This window comes from Bombus vancouverensis, chromosome 2, assembly GCF_051014615.1.
Source record: "Bombus vancouverensis nearcticus chromosome 2, iyBomVanc1_principal, whole genome shotgun sequence".
Lineage (NCBI taxonomy): Eukaryota > Metazoa > Arthropoda > Insecta > Hymenoptera > Apidae > Bombus > Bombus vancouverensis.
Window position 1 is genome coordinate 6,077,429 of NC_134912.1, and position 21,488 is coordinate 6,098,916.

The 21,488-nt window shown below is 34.3% G+C and overlaps 1 protein-coding gene across 1 annotated transcript; it reads left to right on the top strand.

The window, feature by feature from the left end:
• Positions 1-6,281: 6,281 nt before the first annotated feature.
• Positions 6,282-20,398, top strand: LOC117161560 (arginine kinase). The gene is made up of 4 exons (XM_033343193.2): positions 6,282-6,785; positions 9,314-9,479; positions 17,443-17,744; positions 20,282-20,398. Exons 1-4 carry the CDS (start codon positions 6,282-6,284, stop codon positions 20,396-20,398), a joined length of 1,089 nt encoding a protein of 362 aa, XP_033199084.2.
• The last annotated feature ends 1,090 nt before the right edge of the window (positions 20,399-21,488 follow it).

Consider the following 21,488-nt stretch of genomic DNA (forward strand, 5'->3'; position numbering starts at 1 on the left):
TATAAAATAATATGCACACACACACACACATAGAGTATATTTATTTTATTATCCGTACATTGTAGCTTTTCGATACAATCAACTGTCTTAAACTTAAATTGATCTTACACCATAAATGTAAGACTTACGATATATAGCCTGTAAAATAGATAGGTACTTTGCGGTAGCTATACTAATATCCTTAGATTGTGAAAAGAGTCGTTGAGAAGCAACATTGACTAACTCCATAAATTGAAAAATATAGAAAAGTACTGATATTCTATAAATAATTTCCTAGTTCTTTTTGGAATTTACTGTCATTTACACCACGTTGAGATAAATAAACTTACAAACATAAGTGATAGGTGTTTCTTCTACGCTGAATATTAATTGCGTAACTGGATAACGAAAATGAAAAATTTACTAAACGTACAATTAATCAACTTGATTTCTGAGATATTCAATTATCGTGCAAGGGGACTCTTGTCGAAAAATCGAAATCAAAAAATCGAATGACGATCACGGTGGGGGGAGCTGTTTGTATCTTTCTTTCGAATCAGTTTCATCGGAATTGCGCTCGTGGTTACAGAATGTCGTATTAACCTGACGACGACGCGACGTTGGAAATAGAATTTCATGACTATTTGTTGGCGTCGTCCGGACGTCCGAATGATAGAGTCAGGATATCGGGCCGCGCCTCGAAATACACCGCATCCGTGTAAAAGACGTCTCTGTAAATTGTGGCGTAAATTGAAAATGTTTCGAAAGGTGGAGGAATGGCGTAGCGCTCGTGCGCGCTTTTCAACCAGAAACATTTCAACGGTGCAGTTACCTCCTCGAAATTTCCGTGAGCCGTGCTCGCAGAGCTGTGCCCCGACACTGAATTTTACCTTTTGTCTAGTCTCGTTCCATCTTGTATCTTATCGCAAGATCGAAACACGTTGAATAAAAAGATACACATAGCAAGCAGGAGATAAAACGTAAAAGATCTGTATTTGTTGTAATAGCGTTAAAAATAGTTTGCACGTAAATCTGCTGCACTGTGAAATTTAATAATTGTCATTGTAGTTTGTAAAGTTTCCTCCTCGGAATTTCCGTAAGCTCTGCTTGAAAAGCTGCGTTCCGACACTGAATTTTGCCTTTTGTCCAGTCCTGTTCCGTTTTCTATCTTATTGCAAGATCGGAATATACCGAATGAAAGGGTATAGTAAATAGAGCAAAGGTTCATGTTGGATGTAATAACTGTAGTAGGAAATTAGATTTAACTGATTGTGAATGTACTGTCGAATGGATGTATATAAGATGTGTAGGATGTTTAACGTTTCGTTGGATTTGTCAACAATATGTATATGTACACAGTTATTTACGCTTGAAGTTATCTATTTAGATTTCTAATGAACAATATGTATATGTACGCAATTATTTACGCTTGAAGTTATCTATTTAGATTTTAGCATTTAGAAGGTTAGCAAAGTTGTGTCAAATTAGCAATTTCACGTTAAATTTTATTGAATTATTTCTTCAAACTAAACAGTAAGTTATTAAATCAAATTCATCTACGAGAGGGGAACTTTTAAGAAGAGGAAGTAAAGGGCAAAGCACGAGAAAGGGGGATGCAAGTGCAACAGAACCAGGAGAACGACTCGACTATCCGAATAGCGTTATGGTTCTTTTCCTTCTGCATATTTTATGAACCGTTGAAATATTATTAAACTTATATTACGCATTATATCAGAAAACGTTGATATGTGCGGATGGAGATGTAATAAATACTTGCTTAAATTAAATTCATTTTAATTCATTTTAATCATGCGGAATTAATCCACGATATCGAACAAAATCATGAAAATATGGTATTGCAGCTATACGTTCGAGGTTAACACATGTACCTGAAGAAAGTTTTGACAAATGAATGGTGTTCAATATTTTCGCGACACACGAAACTGTTAGCTCACCGGAAACAGGGTTTCACGGTTGTTCGTGATCGAAATGGCGATGTCGGAAGTCCGGCTCACCGGTCGAAATTCAAAATTCGATAGGCCATAAATAAAAGACTGTCGGGTTCAGCGTGGGAACATAAAAATCAATAAGATTTGTACATTTTCCTTTTCTCATGATCGCCGATCCCGATTTCAACAATTGAGGATTTGTTGGTCTAGATAAAAGTTCGCTACCGGTTTTGAAAAAAATATCTTCCACATAGAAAATTTGAGTGAAAATAGGAGGATCGCGTGTTACGGATGTTTAAATCAAAACGTTTGTACGAAAATGTCCCTGGAAGATAGTTTTATTCGCTCTCTTCATTTTTACTCTACACACAATGTAACTATAGATTATTTAGTATTGACTGATGAAACTTGCATATGAATTACGAAAATACCGAATATTTCGAGAATTCCTATTTATAAAATTTAAACGCACAAATAAATATATATATATATATATATTTATACCTATGATATATTAGATAAAGTTTCATGTTTAAATAATACTGATTATTTAAATTATCTCCTTGTGTTATTCATATATGTGTGTTAAAACGAATCTCTCCAAACGTACATAAGTGTTTCATTTAATTTCGTGGACTTTATGATCAGAACCTTCTTTTTGTACTGTAATAAGTGGAACACTGCAACAAGAGCATTTTTAATCCATATAGACACTTCGTTTAATTCTTCATGAACACGAAATACACCTACGACTTTATGATCAAAACCTCGATTCTTGTCTTTCTGTGTATTGCAATAAGTGGAACATTGCAGCAGGAGTAATTTAAAGTACGCGAATGTACGAGTCTCTATACGTTGCTTTATTACTGAAGGGAGTTGCAAACATTACTTATGATAACCTCGTAATATATAGCATGCTCCAGCTGTGCAGCGAATAAACCACACGCAATATAGTTCTTTTTTTTTCATTTAGACTGCAAACACATCTCATGTGTACTCCTTAATTGCGGTTGTTAACTAATTCCTTTAAAAATATGCTGAAGGCACGAAGATTATTGTTAATCGCGGCTTCTGTATAACGAGGATATCTTTCGTTTCTTTCTCGAAACATGGTTATTGTACAGCACGTTCAACGGAAAGCGAAAGAAAAGAATATATTTTTGACATAATATCTATTTTGCATTACTAATTTCAAAAATTACAAAAGATTATAATTAATGAATTACAGTTAGAGACTCTACAAATAAATCTGTGCAAAAATTTTTGGGAAGAAATCATTTTCTTAGGAAAATTACATAAAAAGAACGATTTCGTTAAGTCATTTTATTTATGTCTCAAAATACGGTATAACATAATAAGTATCAACTTATTAATGGTTTTGAAGAAATCATTTTTTAATATAATTTTCGTAAAGTGATTTCTTCAAAAAATTTTTCGTACAGTTTTATAGGTGTCAAGACACGGTATAACTTTTATTTTAACTTTTTTTTTATATATTTTATCGTTTACGATTTATAAGCACTTACATAAAAGTGTCGGCTCGGATATGATGGTTGATTTCTCCATTAAAGTAAAAAACGGACATGAGAGAATTAAGGCTAATTTCTTAGGTAGGCCTAATGAACATCTGTGCAAAACTTCATGAAAATCGGCGTGTATCAGCCACTGGGGTTCTCTCGTTGGTACTCCATCGTCAAGAATTTCCTTAAAATCTTTTTAATTTTATAACGACGCGAAGCTCATATACAAATTACACTCATATATGCCATTATATATCGCACTGTCATTTGTTAACATATATACACATCCAGGATAAGTAGACGTTTTCTATAACATGAAATCGTTTATATATGCACATTTCTTACAGCATAACCAACTATACAACATATGTAAACAAATTTCTATACGCAGATTTTTTTCACCTGTTAAAATAACACTTTGCACTTCCAACGGTACCACGACGAAAGAATTAAAATACAACTCTGTTTAACGTAAAACCACGATCCAATGTAACATCCAAATCGCAAATTATAAACGTCGACACAACGATTTACGGTTGCTGGAATGTTCGCACTTGCCGAAAGAACTTACATTTGACGAGGAGAAGGATGTTGGGGAGGGGTAAGAGGTATGCGGGCCAATGGTTTTTTGCGACGAGCGGGAAACGAGATTTCGCGGTCGCTCGGCGTCGAGATGGCAATGCCAGAAGCGTCGAGCGTCCGTCAAAATTCAGAATATTCTCGTCGCCGTCGTGTAGGGCCCTTCTGGCGCATACCGCGAGCCTCAAGAGCGGCTCGCACAAAAAATATGTGTAATTAAAACTCGACGCTCCGGGGGATCCTCCGCGAACGCCGTGCGCCCGGGAAAAGGGAGAACATCGGGTATAGCAGAAAGAGAAAAAACGATAGAGAGACGTCCAGACAAGCCGCCACTAGCGCGAAGTTTAGAGCACGGAATAATCAGCGGCTGAAGGATCGGCGACTGTAACGATTTCGGGTTGAGACTGGATAATCTCTGTCGGAAGTAAGTACTCACTAAGCGTTCAACGACGGTTAAGACCGAGATCGGACGTCTGGGATCCGATTTTTTCGGAGTTTCTCCGGTGTTTCGGTATTTCTAGCGAATTTCGAAACAGTTTATACAGCGTCAATAGGGAAGAAAGGGATGAGACAAATAGAAGATGATGAAAGTTTAGAATACACAGGATGAGTCGATATGAAATATTATGTAAAATAATTCGTTACATAAGCGATTTTCTCGAATAACGTCTTAGATGAGTTACGTTGAATTTGAAGGAATTTATCGGACGGATGCAATGTTATTTTCTAATATTTTAGATTTTCTGAGATATCTAGATGGTAAGGTAACATTCTCTACAGAAAAGTATTAACCTATTTATACGGAAAAGCCATTAGTTTAGCAGATATTTTAACTTTAATTTGTCAAATTCAATGCATGAGGGACAAGGAAAGACGAGAGGCGGCATTCTTGTGTTCACGTTGCCTTTGTTTTTTATACGTTAAATTTGACAAATTGAAGTTAAACTATATGCCAAACTAATGGAAAGGACAGAAATAGGTTAAAACCTTCTTATAAAGAATGTCCAACTGGATCGACTAATACTAGAAAAAATATACGCTGTCGTTTTAAGGACTCAAGATCAGGCTGATATCTCAGAAAATATAAGATATAAAAGAATAACATTGCGTCCATCCGATGAGTCCCTTGAAATGTAACATAATTTATTTAAAACGTTTTTGGATAAAACCAATAGGCAACAAGTTATTTTAGATAGTACATACTTCTTATTGACACATTCTGTATTTTCGTGGCTCAGATAGATATGACGACATCTTGTTCGTACGAGTGTTCATGTAATACTGCGACTCGGTATTCTTTGTCTATTTCCATGTCTATTTGCGTGGATGAGTGTCGATTAAAGTGAAAAAGAGATTGCGTTCTATCTTTATTCATTTTTTGAAGAGTTTGAGAGTTTTTTTTTAGTTTGAAGATACTGAATGATTGTAATGGAAGCGAAAGCTTTCTTTGTAAAAAATAGAAGGAATTGACTGCTATTTCAGAAATTTACCGTACATTTCCATTAGATATTACGGATATTGTAGATTTTATTTTTATTTTTATCCTCATTAGATTTTGGATATTTTCTAGATCTTATAGATCTTATAGGGAGATCTCGTAGAAATCTTGCAGATCTTTTCGCTCTCATTGATGAATCTTGTAAATATCTAGATTTAGTACACACACGTAGATCTTTCAATGTTATCCGTAATGAATATTCAGATTGTAGGATATTCCAACTTTTTCCTGCTATGCATAATCTTTTACTGATTTTGGTGTGACTAAAAACGTAAACTCTCTCTCTATCCTCTTTATTTAAAAAACAGTCACATTATATATACCATGTATTAAAAAGGAATCAGATAATAAAACTGTTTTCTTTCTCGTTCAATATTCCACTCCTATTCTGTTTTTAAATATCCATTATCTTACTAATTACAATACAATTTCCTTGTTTTTCCTTCTCTCATACAAACGTCAAAGAGTTGAATCATACGGAAATACTACCTGCCAGCTTTCCTTATATAAAACATCTCCCCTCGCACCGGGTACAAAAATATCCCGAAAATTTCATCATCCGTTTCGCAAAGCTGTCGCTATTAAATTACCATGTTAGAACTTCCAACAACAATAAAACTCGAATTATACCTACAACTACGCCCCGACGCTATAATCCCAGCCCCTTATCCCTATTTCCTAAAACCATTTTCAGAACCAAATCCTTCGTCACTTTCCTTCTCCAACCCGGGCCAAGAGTAGCTATCCTAACGCAAGATGTGCGACAAACGGCTGTGTGCCTGCGAGAAGAAGACGATGCCAGGTTTCATGAACCCGAACGACGAGCGTGTGAAGGCCCTCGAACAAGCGTATGCGGAGTTCGCTCAAATCGATAGCAGGTCGCTATTGAAGAAACATTTAACGCAGCAGGTGTTCGATACGCTTAAAACACGCGTAACGAATACCGGCTCCACTTTGATGGACGTGATCCAATCGGGTTTAAAGAATCCAGATTCGGGCGTTGGTGTTTACGCGCCTGATCAGAACGCTTATGACGTGTTCGCTGCTTTGTTCGACCCAGTGATCGAGGAGTATCATATTAATTTCACATCGAGCGACGTCCATCCGGATTTGGATTGGGGAGAACCGGAGCAATTAGGAGATCTTGATCCCGAAGGACAATTCGTGATTTCGACGAGAATCCGTTGCGCCAGGTCGGTCAATGGGTATCCGTTGAATCCTACTATGACCAAATCCCACTACTTGGATTTGGAGGCAAAGGTACACCAAATCGAAAGGTTTGTTATAATTAGCAGACCGCGGATGTTTATTATATTTCATATTTTTACGAGCGTAATCAAACTTTAATTTAAATAGATATTTAAGTGGAAATTATGAGGAGCTATAATGTTTAATAGTTATCAGTATAGGGAATATATTGAATAGAGATTTGTTTTACCTGTTAGACGACAAGATGATCAGCTAAATGAGATCATCTAAATATCTATTTTATTTGTGTTTTGTGAATGAGGAAATTTCTCAGGACAAAGTTAAACTATTTCAGGAAAGAACTTTTTCTCGAGGTCATTTTTTCACGCTATCTCAATGTTATCGGTATATTTCTAAGTGGAACTCTATATTTTTGTATCTACCAATTGACGCCTTTTAAAAAGTATTAAGGTACTTGCGTCTGAGAAGTTTAAAAGATATGTTAACCTTGATTCTGTAACACTTAACGTGTGAAAAACAAGGAAAAACGCAAAGTAATACTCCAGCGTTTATGTTTTCCTTGTCCTTCGTACACTACATTTGATGAAATTAAAATCGGAATATGTTTTAAACCATGTATTTTCCGACATAAGTACTTTAATACTTTTGTGTAGAGAATAAAAAATCACATCTACTAGCGTAGAAAGATACATAGGGTTCTATTTAAAAAAATACCGATGAAATCTACGAAAGATAAACTCGAGAAAAATTTTTTCCATGTATCTCTTGAAATAGTTTAACTTTTTCCGGAGAACTTTTTTCATACAATCGTAAATAAGACAGATATTTAGGTGGTCTCATTTAGCTGAGACACTCTGTATATTATAACAAATACCTTGGATATTTTATATATTTTTTCGTGCTATGTATATTCTATACATTCTTGTTTGTAATTGCGAATGTTTCTGCAATTTTACATTTTCGTGAACATAAGTATAAAAATAAGATCTAAATAGACATTCGTTTCACCTATTAAATATCATGAAGCTGTGCTTTAGATATTTTGTATAACTTTACACGGTATATTCTATGTATTCCAGCATCGTAAAACTACCCATAAATCAAGCCTATTAAATTACTTACATTTTGTAATATGAACAGAGATTTGTAATATGAACTTGGTTTTTAATTGTGGAACAGTCGCTGAAAGGAAAATCATTAAGCCTTTGAATTTTCGTTTTGCATGGTAGTGGTAAAAAGGAATTTCGAGTTTTTTCGAAAGCGTAAATTCATGGAACAAGAGATAAAGTGTAGACGACTAATGCGCACAATGTTTTTTTGTTTTTGGAAATTGAAAGAGAGACCAGAGTTAAGACGTAACATATAGCTCATATACGGGATTTAAAAAATGTAGAAAATCACCAAAGAGTAGTACTGTTAGTAGCATTTTGTTCAAAAACGATATTAATATCGTACTCGAATTTAGTAATAGAATGAAAATTGCACGAATATTGTGCATATTTATTGTGTCAAAGAGAATGCCGTAGAATTTCCAACGTTTCAAACAAAAAGTACGGGAAACGAAGGAATGTAGATTCCCATTCAGTTTTATGCGAGCTACACGGCAGACAAATAATATACTTCCTGATACAATGCAGATGAACAACCTGAAGTGTTCAAACGGACATTTCACATATTATTTCGCATGAAGCGAGAAGGTGGGCAAATTGCATGATTAGTTTTAGTGTTTGTAATACGGACACCATTTTTCCATGGTAAACGATGTAAAGAGGAAAGCAGTTTAGATCGTGGTTTTATTAATTGGATATTAAGATTTTGGATATTAAAATTTTCTAGAATTTTTACATATGGGGGAATAAAACAGACAGAACATGAATTCTGTTTTTAATTTTTGCTACTGTAATTTTATTCCAGCATTACATTCGTAACTTAATGTCGATAAAAAAAAGTAATGAAATTTGCAACACTTTTATTCGTTTTCGCGTAAAACTGAATTCCCCACTTGTACACCATAAACATCTATAAGCAAGGCCCCTATTTAAACTCATTTCTCTTCCAATTCTGCTTACCAAACGGGAACAAAAAGGGAGCGAAGTAAACTCTTTAGCTAACACAGTGCACTTCTTTCAATTCGTCAACGCGCCAACGAAAAAATACACCAAAAAAAAAAAAAGAAAAAGAGGAGAAAAAAGAAAAAGGGGAGAGCATTGGTGGGAAGAAAGAAGGAAAATAACCCGGAAGAAAGGGTAAAAACACAGAGAGATAGAGAAACGGAAGAACAAGGTCTATGTCTTTACGGTTACACGGTTGGTTAACGCGTTAGAAAAGTTAAATCAAGCCGCACAATGCGCACGTAGCTAATTGATTTCTGCTGGCACGAAAAATCCACTCGTTTCGTTAAAGCGTATAATTGCTTTTTATAATCGCATTTTACCTACTTTGTTGTCGACTGGAGACAACTTGACTATATAAATCGCCACGAAAAAACTACTGCGATCGCCTTTTCCAATCTATTTACGCAGCACATCTCTTCCGTTATACTTTCGTTTCTCTCAGTTTGTTCTTTCTTTCATCTTCAGGTACAGCAAGCCTTACGCTCGTTAGATGGCGACCTGAAAGGGACTTATTACAGTCTGGCCGCCATGGACAAAGAGACGCAACAACAACTGATAGACGATCACTTTCTGTTCAAGGAGGGTGATCGATTTTTAGAGGCAGCCAACGCCAATAGGTTCTGGCCAAGCGGTGAGTAATGATCGTTCCCCTTTTATACCTCTGCGCTAACTTTCCTCAAACTTTAGCAGATCGATCGCCATAGCTTTTAAACCTGTCTGAAATTTATCTTCCGTCACTGCCTTCGTCGAATCTTGTTGTGGCAACTGCATCCTCGAAAAGCGATTCGACGATGCTTCGGCTCCACAGGACGCAGATTAATGAGCCTGATGGAGTTGCAACTTTTAATTTTATTTAAGCACGATCCGCGCCAGATGTGCCCTTCAGCGTGTCGGTAATTAGATCGTAAGCTGGAGCAAAGGTGCTTTGTGAGGATATTTGTTTGGGTTTATCAGGCTTCTTTGTCTACTCCAAGATACTCCTACAAAAGCTAATCAATTTTCAATCTAACACTTTTCTGATCATTCTTAAGTCACGTGGAAACCTTGGTAACTGGACAATTTTTCTATTCCTTTTTCATTTCGAGGAAGAACTTAAACGAAGGAGGCTTACAATGGATTACATTGTTTGATATTTCGTGCTTCCGACAGTGATCTCATTTATTGAAGATATAGAAGACATTTCAATCGAAAGACGCACAGTTACTTTGGAAAAATTTGTAAACTGTTTCAAAGGATATTCGAATAGGTTTGGAAATGGAGATTCTTAAACTGCTGTACAGAAATATCTCTCTCGTGTATTTGGTATGTCGTTTCGTGGTGTACCAGATAGTAGGAGGCTCGATGTACTGCGATAAATAGTACATAATATAGAAAGTGTATTAAATAGTAGTGTATACTCATAAAATATCATTTTCTCGAATAAAACTTTAATCGGACGATTTCTTTGATATATAGAGGTATTTAATCTAAATAATTTCCACGCTATTTCAATTTTTCCATAACCATCATGAAATGTTAAATTTACGTTATCGACAATATTTGCAACACATTTCCCGTGTTTATAATAAAGAAGGATATTAAACGAATATTTTCATGGTTCGTGAAAAGCAATAACGATAATAAAAATCTTGTTTGCATTCAATACGCGTGTATTATAGCAAATTTCTTTTTCAATGTGGGGAATAATGACGGTAATAATTGACAATAAGAGAAAATGAGCGATATTAAGCAATCAAACACTGGGGAAACGAGGTTTCATATGAACCAGGCTAATACAATGTAAGTTGTTTAATAGGAACTGAGGTGAGCGAATTCAGAATAACCTGAAATCGTTCGCGAAGCAATTCCCTTAATCTGTGCTCCCAGTCAGCTTTAAACTTGAAATTACTTCTAAGCATCCCGATTGGTATTAACCTTCCATTCGTTGTTCTAAAAATTTTTCTCTGCTTAATTCTAGGTAAATGCAAACTAGACAATGTTCGAGGAAAATGAAAGTATAGCGTACGAATAAATAAATTTGACCAATCCGATGACTAATCAGGAATATATATTAAATTATGATCATCACTATCCACATTTTACCATTTATTCTCCCTATGAAAATTCAATTTACCATTTGTTTTTGCTAAATGTATGAAGATAGTAAACACTAAAAGTTCATAGCGTTCAAGTAATTTAACAAATAAGTGAACGATATAAGTGCCGAAATTAAAAGAGAAATACATTTCTCATTTTTATTTGAATTTATATTTTTTAATTTTTTAACATTCACTTCGGCATAATAAGTAATTAATATCGTAATACTAATACTAAATTTAACATTAATATTGAATTGCAGTATATAAATACACTAATATGATATACAGCGTATTATAACATTAGCATCAATATCATTATAACAAAGTACTAGTATTCTTTGTACTGAATCAGACTAGAAAACGTTGTCAGCGATACAGGACAATTATTCCATTCTGAGGTTATAATCGTATTCGAGGCAATAATCAGTTAATTGATTTTTCGTGGGAAAATTCCGATTCGTCTTGTTCGCTGGCTTGAGGATCATCGCAGTTCGAGTAAAACATTCAATTACAATGCCGCAAGTTCCTTCAGCTCGTTTGAAAACATTAATCCACGGTAAGCCGAATGCTCGAAATTGGGCGGTTCAAGTTTAAACGAAGATTAAACCGAAAGTTTCTGGGATTAGAGGGAACCCGTTGGTAGATGGGTTAGCGAAATGGCGGCTTGACAAGCGTCACGACCGGTCCAGCTGTTTGTTGATTTTCATCGCGATTCTCTCTTGCCCGTACAAAAACAGTTCAATGCTTCCAGTGGATTTTCAATCAATCATCCTGAGGACCGTAAAAACGGGCCGTTTCACGGGATAAATTGTAAAAGAGCGGAATCTGATTTAAAACGAAAATATCGTTAAACGGCGGGATTGTTATTTACCGGATTTGATATAAAAACATGTTACAATAAAGATCGTTATTTATATTTTTCGGTATATTTCTAGTTAGTTCGGAAAAGTATTCGGTTTTGATTAAGTTACGTGGCCCGCAGAGAATGATATAAGGCTCGAGTTATTCAGAATGGAGCGACAACTGTTGCCTCGAAATGCAGAAACGAAAGTTTTCTGAATATGTAATCCGTATACTTTTGACGTACTAATTTGTGGTACATTCACGATGGAAATTAGTATATTTTCGTAGAAGCCTCGACGTAGATTTTGCACCTGTTACTTTATTCGATCTCTAATTTGTTGGTATTTTACAGAACAATGGTTTCCGAGCGGTCAAATTGGTCGAGAGTTTTCTCTCCGTTTTGATAGTGATCTCGCTATGTTTTATATATAGCGTTTCCTATATATAAAACGTAATAATATTGGCCATAAAAGTTAGAAGCATCTAGTACTATTATGTTACTTACCGAAAGAAGCAAAAAGATCTCAAGTCCTAACAAACGTGGGTCCAAGTAACCGTTCGTTTCGGACCTACAAGATGTTTTTCACTTTAAGTCTCTAAGACAATACTTAAACGCAACGTTTTCCAGAAGGTAGTCTCGTTTGTCCAACTTAAATCACTTGGACCTCTATATGGGAGGACATTAAAAAATTATAGTATATAGAAATAAGAGATATAAGCTGCTATCAAGAAATAAATAAAATGCCAGTGATTTTTGAGCATGTGTATGTTTCTATGCGAAAACAACGTGGAAATGTGTGTTGAAATGAACAGGGGTATATTCAAAATATGCGGCAGAGGTAATGTATCACTAACAAAAACATCTCGTAACTCCGAAACGAATGGTTTTCCGACTCGTGTTCATGAAGACATTGTTTGCTTGTTTTAATGAATACTACTAAAGCTTGTCCCTAACATTTTAGGAAACTTTATATACAGTAATCATAGCTTGTGGTTTTCCAATATTACTGTATTGATACGCGGAATAGTACGCATAACTATCATTGTACATATCACGAGCTGTAGTACCAGCGAGACTTTCAAGTCCAGAGGCCTAATTATTAAGTCCACCGAATGGGAAGTTGCTGAATTCGCCAACTCCGCAGTGTCCAAGATATTACACCTCTATCACGATGAACAATTCATTCCCCACTAAAGTGAAATGTAGACGATTTATAATTGGCAGAATCAACAGCGCGACAACGAAAAACTAACGCTTTTCGAATATCTAATGGTAGAACCTGTAGAGCGTAGTCAGAAGCTTCAAAACTTCGAGTATCTCTCTATATTTCTATAAATTGAATTAAAAATCAACTCATCCTCTCGAGATGAAAAATCTCGTTTCTACGATTCAGAGTTTAATTAAAAATTTTAAAAGCTCAGCGTTTCCTACGAACATTGTCTTTGTTGCCATTAGCAGATGTGATTTGAAGTTCTAATAGTTCCATGGAAATTTAAAACCAAGCTGAATCGGTACGAAGTGTACAACTTTCTGTGTACTTCCACCCTAATTCTTCACAGAGTTAAAGATTATCGTCGGTCTGAATCGAAATACAAACCGATGGCATTGGCATTCTTGTGGGTCCCCGTAGCTTGCCAGAAAGTCGACGAAGGGTTTCGTGATTAAGTGAACTTGCATTAGCGATTTTCATCATGATGGCCTTGGGAAATCTCTTTGCTGCCGAGATTAAACGGCTCAACAGGGTTAAAGTATATTAAAGAGACCAGGCCATGTACAAGAGAGAATCAGCCGCCATTCGAAGGGAGTTTTCAAAGCTAACCAAAGAGGTTTCCTCCTCTTATTGTGAATACCTCGCCAATGTAACTTATTGCATTTTAGCACGGTCTTTGTCAACACAATTGCTGATTATATTATCATAAACTGTCAGCGCGAGGACGTATTGTGGTAGAAAGTCTTTAGCTTTGTCCTTCAGTATTTAACACCGAGGTGTTTTCTACAATATAATGGAGTCTCTAAGTGTGTTTGTTCCGAGTAAACGCTAAATCTTGAGAAGAAATAATTTTAGGCGGCAAATCTTCGAATGGTTACAAAAACACCACTTGACTTGGTAGGGACTTGGTGATCGGAAACGTTTCTTAAGATTTGTAAGAATCGTAAATACGATTTCTTAAGAAATATTGCATCTAATTCTAAAGTTGCAATATCTCCTTATTCGGAGAAATATTGATTATGTGATTCAAAATAATTGATACTCCAGCTTCTTTGAATGATTTTTTGTTCTCGCCCTCCCCCCGAAGTCTTAACTAATAATTTAAATTGCTCATCATCATTCTTTTTGGAAAGAAGAGAAGCATTATAAATAGATAAATACACATACTAAATATATTTTTTTCGAATAATACAATAAGGACATACATGTATGAGGATTTCGTAGTTGCATGGAGATCCGAGGACCACCGCAGGCTAAAAACCGCTGCTCTATACGATTTCTTTTTATTATCGTGCTCGTATGAAGAAGTTTCTTCGGAGATGTAGCCGAATAATTTTTTAATAAAGTAGGTTTTGTTATTTCGTATTTAGTATCTTAGAAGTATCTTAAAATTTTTTTCTTCTTGTTTCTTTTAAATAATCTCACATGCATGTACATATTCTGTAATATTTAAGGTAACATTATAAATATATTTCAGCATTTTCAATAAATATATGAACCAGATGGAACCATAGACGAGTAACACCCTAAAAAGAATATTGCAAAGGAATTTTCTACAACACTGTATATTCTTCGAATGAACAAAACTCTTCTTATTGTCGATAAATAATTATATCATTTTATTTTATATTTAATTCGTTATCACGTTGTTTATTCTCCAAATAACACGACCGTTCGTTTGATGCGCGTGCAAAATTATCATCACAGAGGCTGCGCTGTGTTCAGATGTTTCAAACGAATATAATCGAACATTTCATTTCCGTCTTTCGATTGTCCTCGTGCAGATAATTGTCGCTTTTGTTCCTTTGAACCGCACTAGATAACAGATTGCCTTTGTGACTGACCACCGTTGCTTGTTATTTACGAACGCTCGTTGCCGTTCGATCAAATTATTTTTCTCCCTTTCAGCTCACGTCCCTCGAAGAATCGTATTACGATCGCGTCCATTTTGTTTTCATACATTGGTATTACTACGTACCAAGAATATTTTTAGTCCAAGTTTAACGTGAAACTAATAAATAGACGCCTCGAATCGATATAGAAATATACACATATTTCGAATGATTTGCTCTATAACCTCAATCGTAAAATATGAAAGCGTATACAGGATGATTCATTGTGAACTTTTGATGTAATTGTCTTCCGAGTTACGTTCGTTATACATGTACTCGTCATTCGAAGAAATATTTCCTCTATAATTCAAATTGTAAGATAAGGAAGCATGCATGAGAGGTTCCATTATAATCTTACGACGTGTTTGTCTTTCGAATTATGGTCGTTATATATTCGGTATTAGAAGAACTGTTTCAAGCAAAATTTGGTTTTTGCACGGACAATATTGTCTAAGCAATATTTTTGAGATTTTAAGGTCATGATCATTTCTAAATGAAACGAAATTACTTGAAATAAAATTAATCGTTTTCTTGTTTAAATGAGATCACAATTTACTTTTAGAACTACACGTACTTTATAGTAATTCATTGTACGAAAAGTCAAAAGCAAGAGACAAGAATATTCGATAGTACACAGATATATTACACAGGTGTACTACACAATACATAGTATATACAGATTTTTCTACTAATGTTTAACATTGCGGAGGGGTTCGTCGAGAAATTGCAGGTATAAATACTACGATGTTCGTCACTTGTATTACTTTCCTTCACAGCCTCTCGATCGTAGCTGAATCACTTTTTGAAGTTAATAATATTTCTGTATCTGTTATATCGTATCATTGTCTTAAGGTTGCGACAGGTTAAACGGTTAAGAAAAGAAGCCGACTTTCTCGAAGTACGAACGATTTGTCGCACATCAAAACAAAGGTGAGTACTATTTTTATAAAATTTGATGCTCTCCCATCGCTGCTAACGACAACATACATCAATTAATTTAAACGAAAAATTTCATAAGTTAAATTTGGATAGGAATACAACTTCCAACTTTCCTCTTAGAGATGCTAACATTGTTACGTTATAAGCAACTCGAAATGTCGTTTCAATTCCTGTCAACATCACGTGAACTGTGATTTTATACGCGTTATGTTATTTAGAAAGGGAGCTAATAATATAGTAGTATAGTATAGTATAATATAGTTTTAGTATAATAGTTTACGCGATGGGCATTGACTCAATCATAGACGCTAGCCGAACAAAAAAAGAAAACTATTTTTCCATAATTATCGAAATCAAACATAATCCAGAAAATTAAATATTCTACGTATTTATTTATTTTTTCAATATTTATTGATTAATTGTACGACTTTCGTGTATTCTTAAAAGTATTTTTAAAAGTATTTCTGAAAATATGCTGGATAGGGAAAAATATATTTTGGAAGCCAAATGGTTAGCGCAGCCGTTTATAAAACTATTCGAGGAATATCCGTACTTATTCGTATCTACAGTCTTTTCGCTGTTTTCATGTATATCTCTCTTCCATGATACCTACTCAAAGGGTAAATCCAGTGCCGATTTAAAGATAATCGAATGTGGTTTGGTTACGACATGCGTTTCCATTTGCCTTAGGCATCGCGGGATTGAATTATTAATATTCCATTCTGGTTGTGACGCACATGCGGCCCTGTTTACAAAGAACAACGTAAGAAAACCGAGAAATTGCGCGGCGAAAAGGAAATTTTCTTCCGTATCGAATATTTAGCTCGGTTTTTACGTTCCAGTGTTTCAGTCGGATGAATAGAAATTCGATATGAAACACTGTCAACTGGTACAGTCTACTATATTATAAAATTTATCGCGCGAGGTGTACATATAAAGCAATACATAAATAACCATTAGCCATAAACAAAATTTACCTAAAAACTACGTTTCCTCAAATTTTCACTATTATTGCAGCATATCATAATTTTAATTTAAAGAGTTGGAACCCCTTCTTTACGTTTCATTGTGCAGTAATCATTTTCAAAATTTTTAATCACACACAAAGCTCACACAGAAGAAAAAAATTCCTTTTCTCGACGCTGTTATCGCAGTATATCGTAATTTTAATTTACAAAGTTGGAACACCGTTTTTACGTTATAGTGGGCGGTAATAATTCTTAAAATTTTTAGTTATACACAAAACTCACATAAAACCACTTTTTCCCAAATTTGACGACACCGTTATTGCAGCATAACTTCCCTTTTTTTTTTACGTTTCACTGGATGGTAACGATTCTCAAAATTTTTAACCGTACACGGAACTCAAACGAAACCACCTTTTTTCAAATTTTACGACGTTGTTATCGCGGCATATTGTAATTTTAATTCACAGCGAAAGGATTAATATTAAAGAAGATATCATCACGAAATTCTAAATCCTACGATATATATCGAATCTCACAAAGAAAGATCCACGATCTGCTAACTAAAGCGGCCGAGTCTCTTTTCTGAAACTTTAAACTTTAAACGAAGAAGAAACAAAACCCTACCCTTCTTTCCTCGTTACCCGCTCGCTATCCTATTTCCAGGCAGAGGAATATTTTTTAACGAGGCAAAAACTTTTCTCGTCTGGTGCAACGAGGAGGATCACATGCGTCTGATATCGATGGAAAAGGGTGGCAATCTGTCGTCCGTATACTCGAGGCTTGTTAAAGCGGTTACCGAAGTCGGGGAGGAAATACGATTCTCGCGGCACCGTCGGTTCGGCTTCCTCACATTTTGCCCGACCAACCTGGGGACAACCATCAGGGCCTCTGTTCATATCCGCCTTCCCAAATTGAGCGAGAATTATGCGAGATTCGAAGAAATCGCGAACATGTACCATCTTCAGGTGAGAAATAATATCGATCCTACTCTACTTTCTTTCTTTTTCTACCTTTCTTATTTGATCGTTAAAGAAACTAGTCTACTTTACATATAAATGACAGGATTTGAATAATCCTCTTTATTCCAAACAGAATTTGAATAGTCTTCTTTTTCTATTGCAAGGTTCTTTATTTTTATTTCATTCTTCAATAACAAAATTGTGAACTTCTGAAGGAACGTTGTAATGGAAGTTAGTGGTATATTTATTTCATCAAGAAGGGATAAAAAGAATCCTTCGATTTTCAATGTTGAAAATGTAGTTTTAACTATTATTATTATTATTAATGGGAGTCGGATATTTCTAAGGATTTCGCGATATTTCACATGAAGAACATGACAAACGTGATAAATCTCCACAATTATATTCATTGTAAAGAAAGGACTGCATTACGTACGTAAATGAATAGGATCATGCGACGTTTATCTTCTTTCACGTAAATGTTTTACGTAGAAATGCGCACATTTTTCATTACAAAAATATGTAATCATTTTTTCTAGTACGTAAGTAGTATGTTCGAATAACCTCAACGGTGTATCAAAGAAATGCAAATTAAACGTACGATACAATGACTTCTGAAACTGTTATGATAGCGCAATTACGAGACACATAAACAAATAATTTTGAGAAAATATCTTCAACAAAGTTTCGCAGTTTAATCAGTTCAAATAAATTTAACGATATAGATAATGCGTTAAAAAAATCGATTTCAGATTGATCGGTCACGCGGCCGTTATGAGTTGCAAAATTATAAATGGGTAAACAGAGACATAATTCCATGGTTCCACGTAATTATCATTATCGAACGTTAGTCATTTTTGAAATGCTAATGAAATGAAAAGCAACAAGTATTCCTTCGGCCCGGGATCAATGCTAATCGTTCGTACGAAATATTTATATCTTTTGCGCTGAGCGAAGCGGCGATGATGCTTATACAAATCCCAAGTGTATACAACATAAACTATAGTTATGGATGAGCACGTACAAATAAGTACAGTTATGAATATTCCCAGCTTACAGGGGAAATATTTGAACTGGATCTTCGCTGTCTACGGGCGAAGAATCTACGAAACGTAAAAACACACAGTTTTACTTACTACGCGAGCTTGTTTATTTTCCTTTTTCCTTTTCAGTTTCAGGTTTATTGTATCTTTTTTCCCTTTCCGCGCGTTTCCTTTTCTTTTTTTTTTATATTCTATTCCACGCGAACGTGTAGCAGGGTTTTATTAAATTTCACTGCCATCCCATGAATAACTATAGCGCGATTAAAAGTGACAAAATACGCCTGATTCTTCGCAGCAAATATCAAGCTGGAGAAAGAACAACGCGTGCCGAGTTTTGACTTTGAACGAACTTCCTTCGCAGTTATAAATTTTTTGGAGCCTTATTATTGGCCTCAGCTTATTTAATCCATCTGTGGATTTGGTTTATTGGACGGATTGTAATTGATTCATACTACGTGCATCCTTCTGCGGTGTCAAATTAAATGATGGTAAAACAATGATTATAAGAGTAATATAACTTTATTATACGTGTAGTAATATTATATGGATATACAAAGAAATAAAACACGATATTGGTACTAATTAAAGAATATTAAAATGAACGCAAACCTCGTGATTATTAAATTTAACTCCGAGAGACAAGAATAATATAATTTTTAAGATATTCGGAGTTCCATAACGTTCTGGCCAATTTCATCATATTTCTCTTCATTCTCATCATATTTGCTTTGAAAATCGTAGTCATAACATCAATCGCTAAATTTTAGCTTTCGACTCGAAAAGCCAAGTTGATTGCATGCCACGAGTGAATAATTAATTATTTGCGCACTACCTCCTTAAGAAAATCTAGAATGTTCACCTATCCTCTTAATACTAAAATTGAAAAATTTAATTTACTTGAATTTTCAATTCGTCGTATTATCACGTCGAACGATGACATTATACCAAATGTTGCGTTGAACGTTATAATTAGATCGGTATCGTGAACTTATTTTACTAGAAAATTTACTGAAAAATTAAACATTATAATTAAATTGTAAATGATAAATATATGGTCGCATGAATTTTCTTATTTTCATTAGTTTTATTCAATATTTCATTTTGTTGTAACTTGTTTGATGTATGATCGAATATTAATAAGGCATTAATATACGCATATTTACGTAATTGTATGCGAATAAATAGATTTTCCGCGCAAAATTAGTAACATTTTAAATCGAGAGAATTATTCGTTCGCACGTCATATGTGTCATTACTCAAATAATTATCAAGTAATTTTCAGGTCATTCTTCATGTACACGCGAAAGAATGAAAATTTATTGAAATAACATGATTGGAATAATTTATAATGAACATCGAATAATTATTCACTGGATAAATCATTCGATCGAAATATCATTATTTAATCCACTACCTTGAGTAAATATTTCTTCCATGCCATTTAAGATACCTTTCAAATTCTAAACTAGATTGATACATAATCCTTCCGCAATATTATAGATAGACGGATTAGTAAATTTATTAATGAAACATAATCCCGTAAGGGCAAGAAGTAGTAATATTGTTAGTAAGGGATATAACGTTGCTAACTCAATAGAAGTTGTAGAAACAGCATAAACTAGATAAGACAACGTAAGAAGATAAAATACTAATTAAATGTCTAAAATCATACTAAAATTAATATCGCGATTTGCAACAGTAAATATAACAGTAATATACGAAATTATTATATACTTATTTTTGTTAAAATATATTATGTAACATTGTATTACGATATATTATATTACGTCGTATTATAACACATTATACTATATTACATTATACGTTATACCATATTACGTTATACTATATTACAGTATACTATGTTACTATACTATATGTATTCTATTACGCTATATAATATTACAGCATACCATATTGCTTTGTATTACGTTACGTTACTCTATATTATGTCATATTATATTACGTTATATTATATTACGATGTACTGTATTACGTTATACTATATAACCTTATATTATATTACGTTATATTGTATTTCGTTATATTATATTACATGTTATTGTATAACGGTATATTATATTACGATATATTATATTGCCTTATACTGTATTATGTTATGTTGTATAATGTTACATTATATTACCGTATATTATACTACATTATGTTACATTGCGTTATATCATATCACGTTATATTATACTACGTGGTATTGTATAATGATGCATTATATTAAATTATATTTTATTACATCATATTACATTATATCATACCACGTTATGTTATATTACTTTCTACCATAACACGAGCGCAGTAGGAACATCTAATGATGACAAAGGGATAAAGTGAATAAACAGTGCAGTTGTCAGTAAGCAGACGTCAGTAGGAGACATAAGTGGAGAGTTGTGAAGAAGTCGCGAATCAAGTTAATAAACGCAAAGTTGAAGAAACCACCGACTATTCATTTTGCACCTTTCATGTTCTACACCGCAGTCATATTGTATTACGTTTTATTATATTACCACATATTATACCAAAACGCGTTATAATATGTTAATATACAGGGTAGTTAGCAACGAGTGGTACAAGCGGAAAGGGGGTGATTCCACACGAAGGAAGAAGACGAAATTATAGAATAAAAATTATTTTTTTAATTTTTTTTTTCGTTACATTTTCCATCGAGACAACGATCTATAGTGAGGTCCGT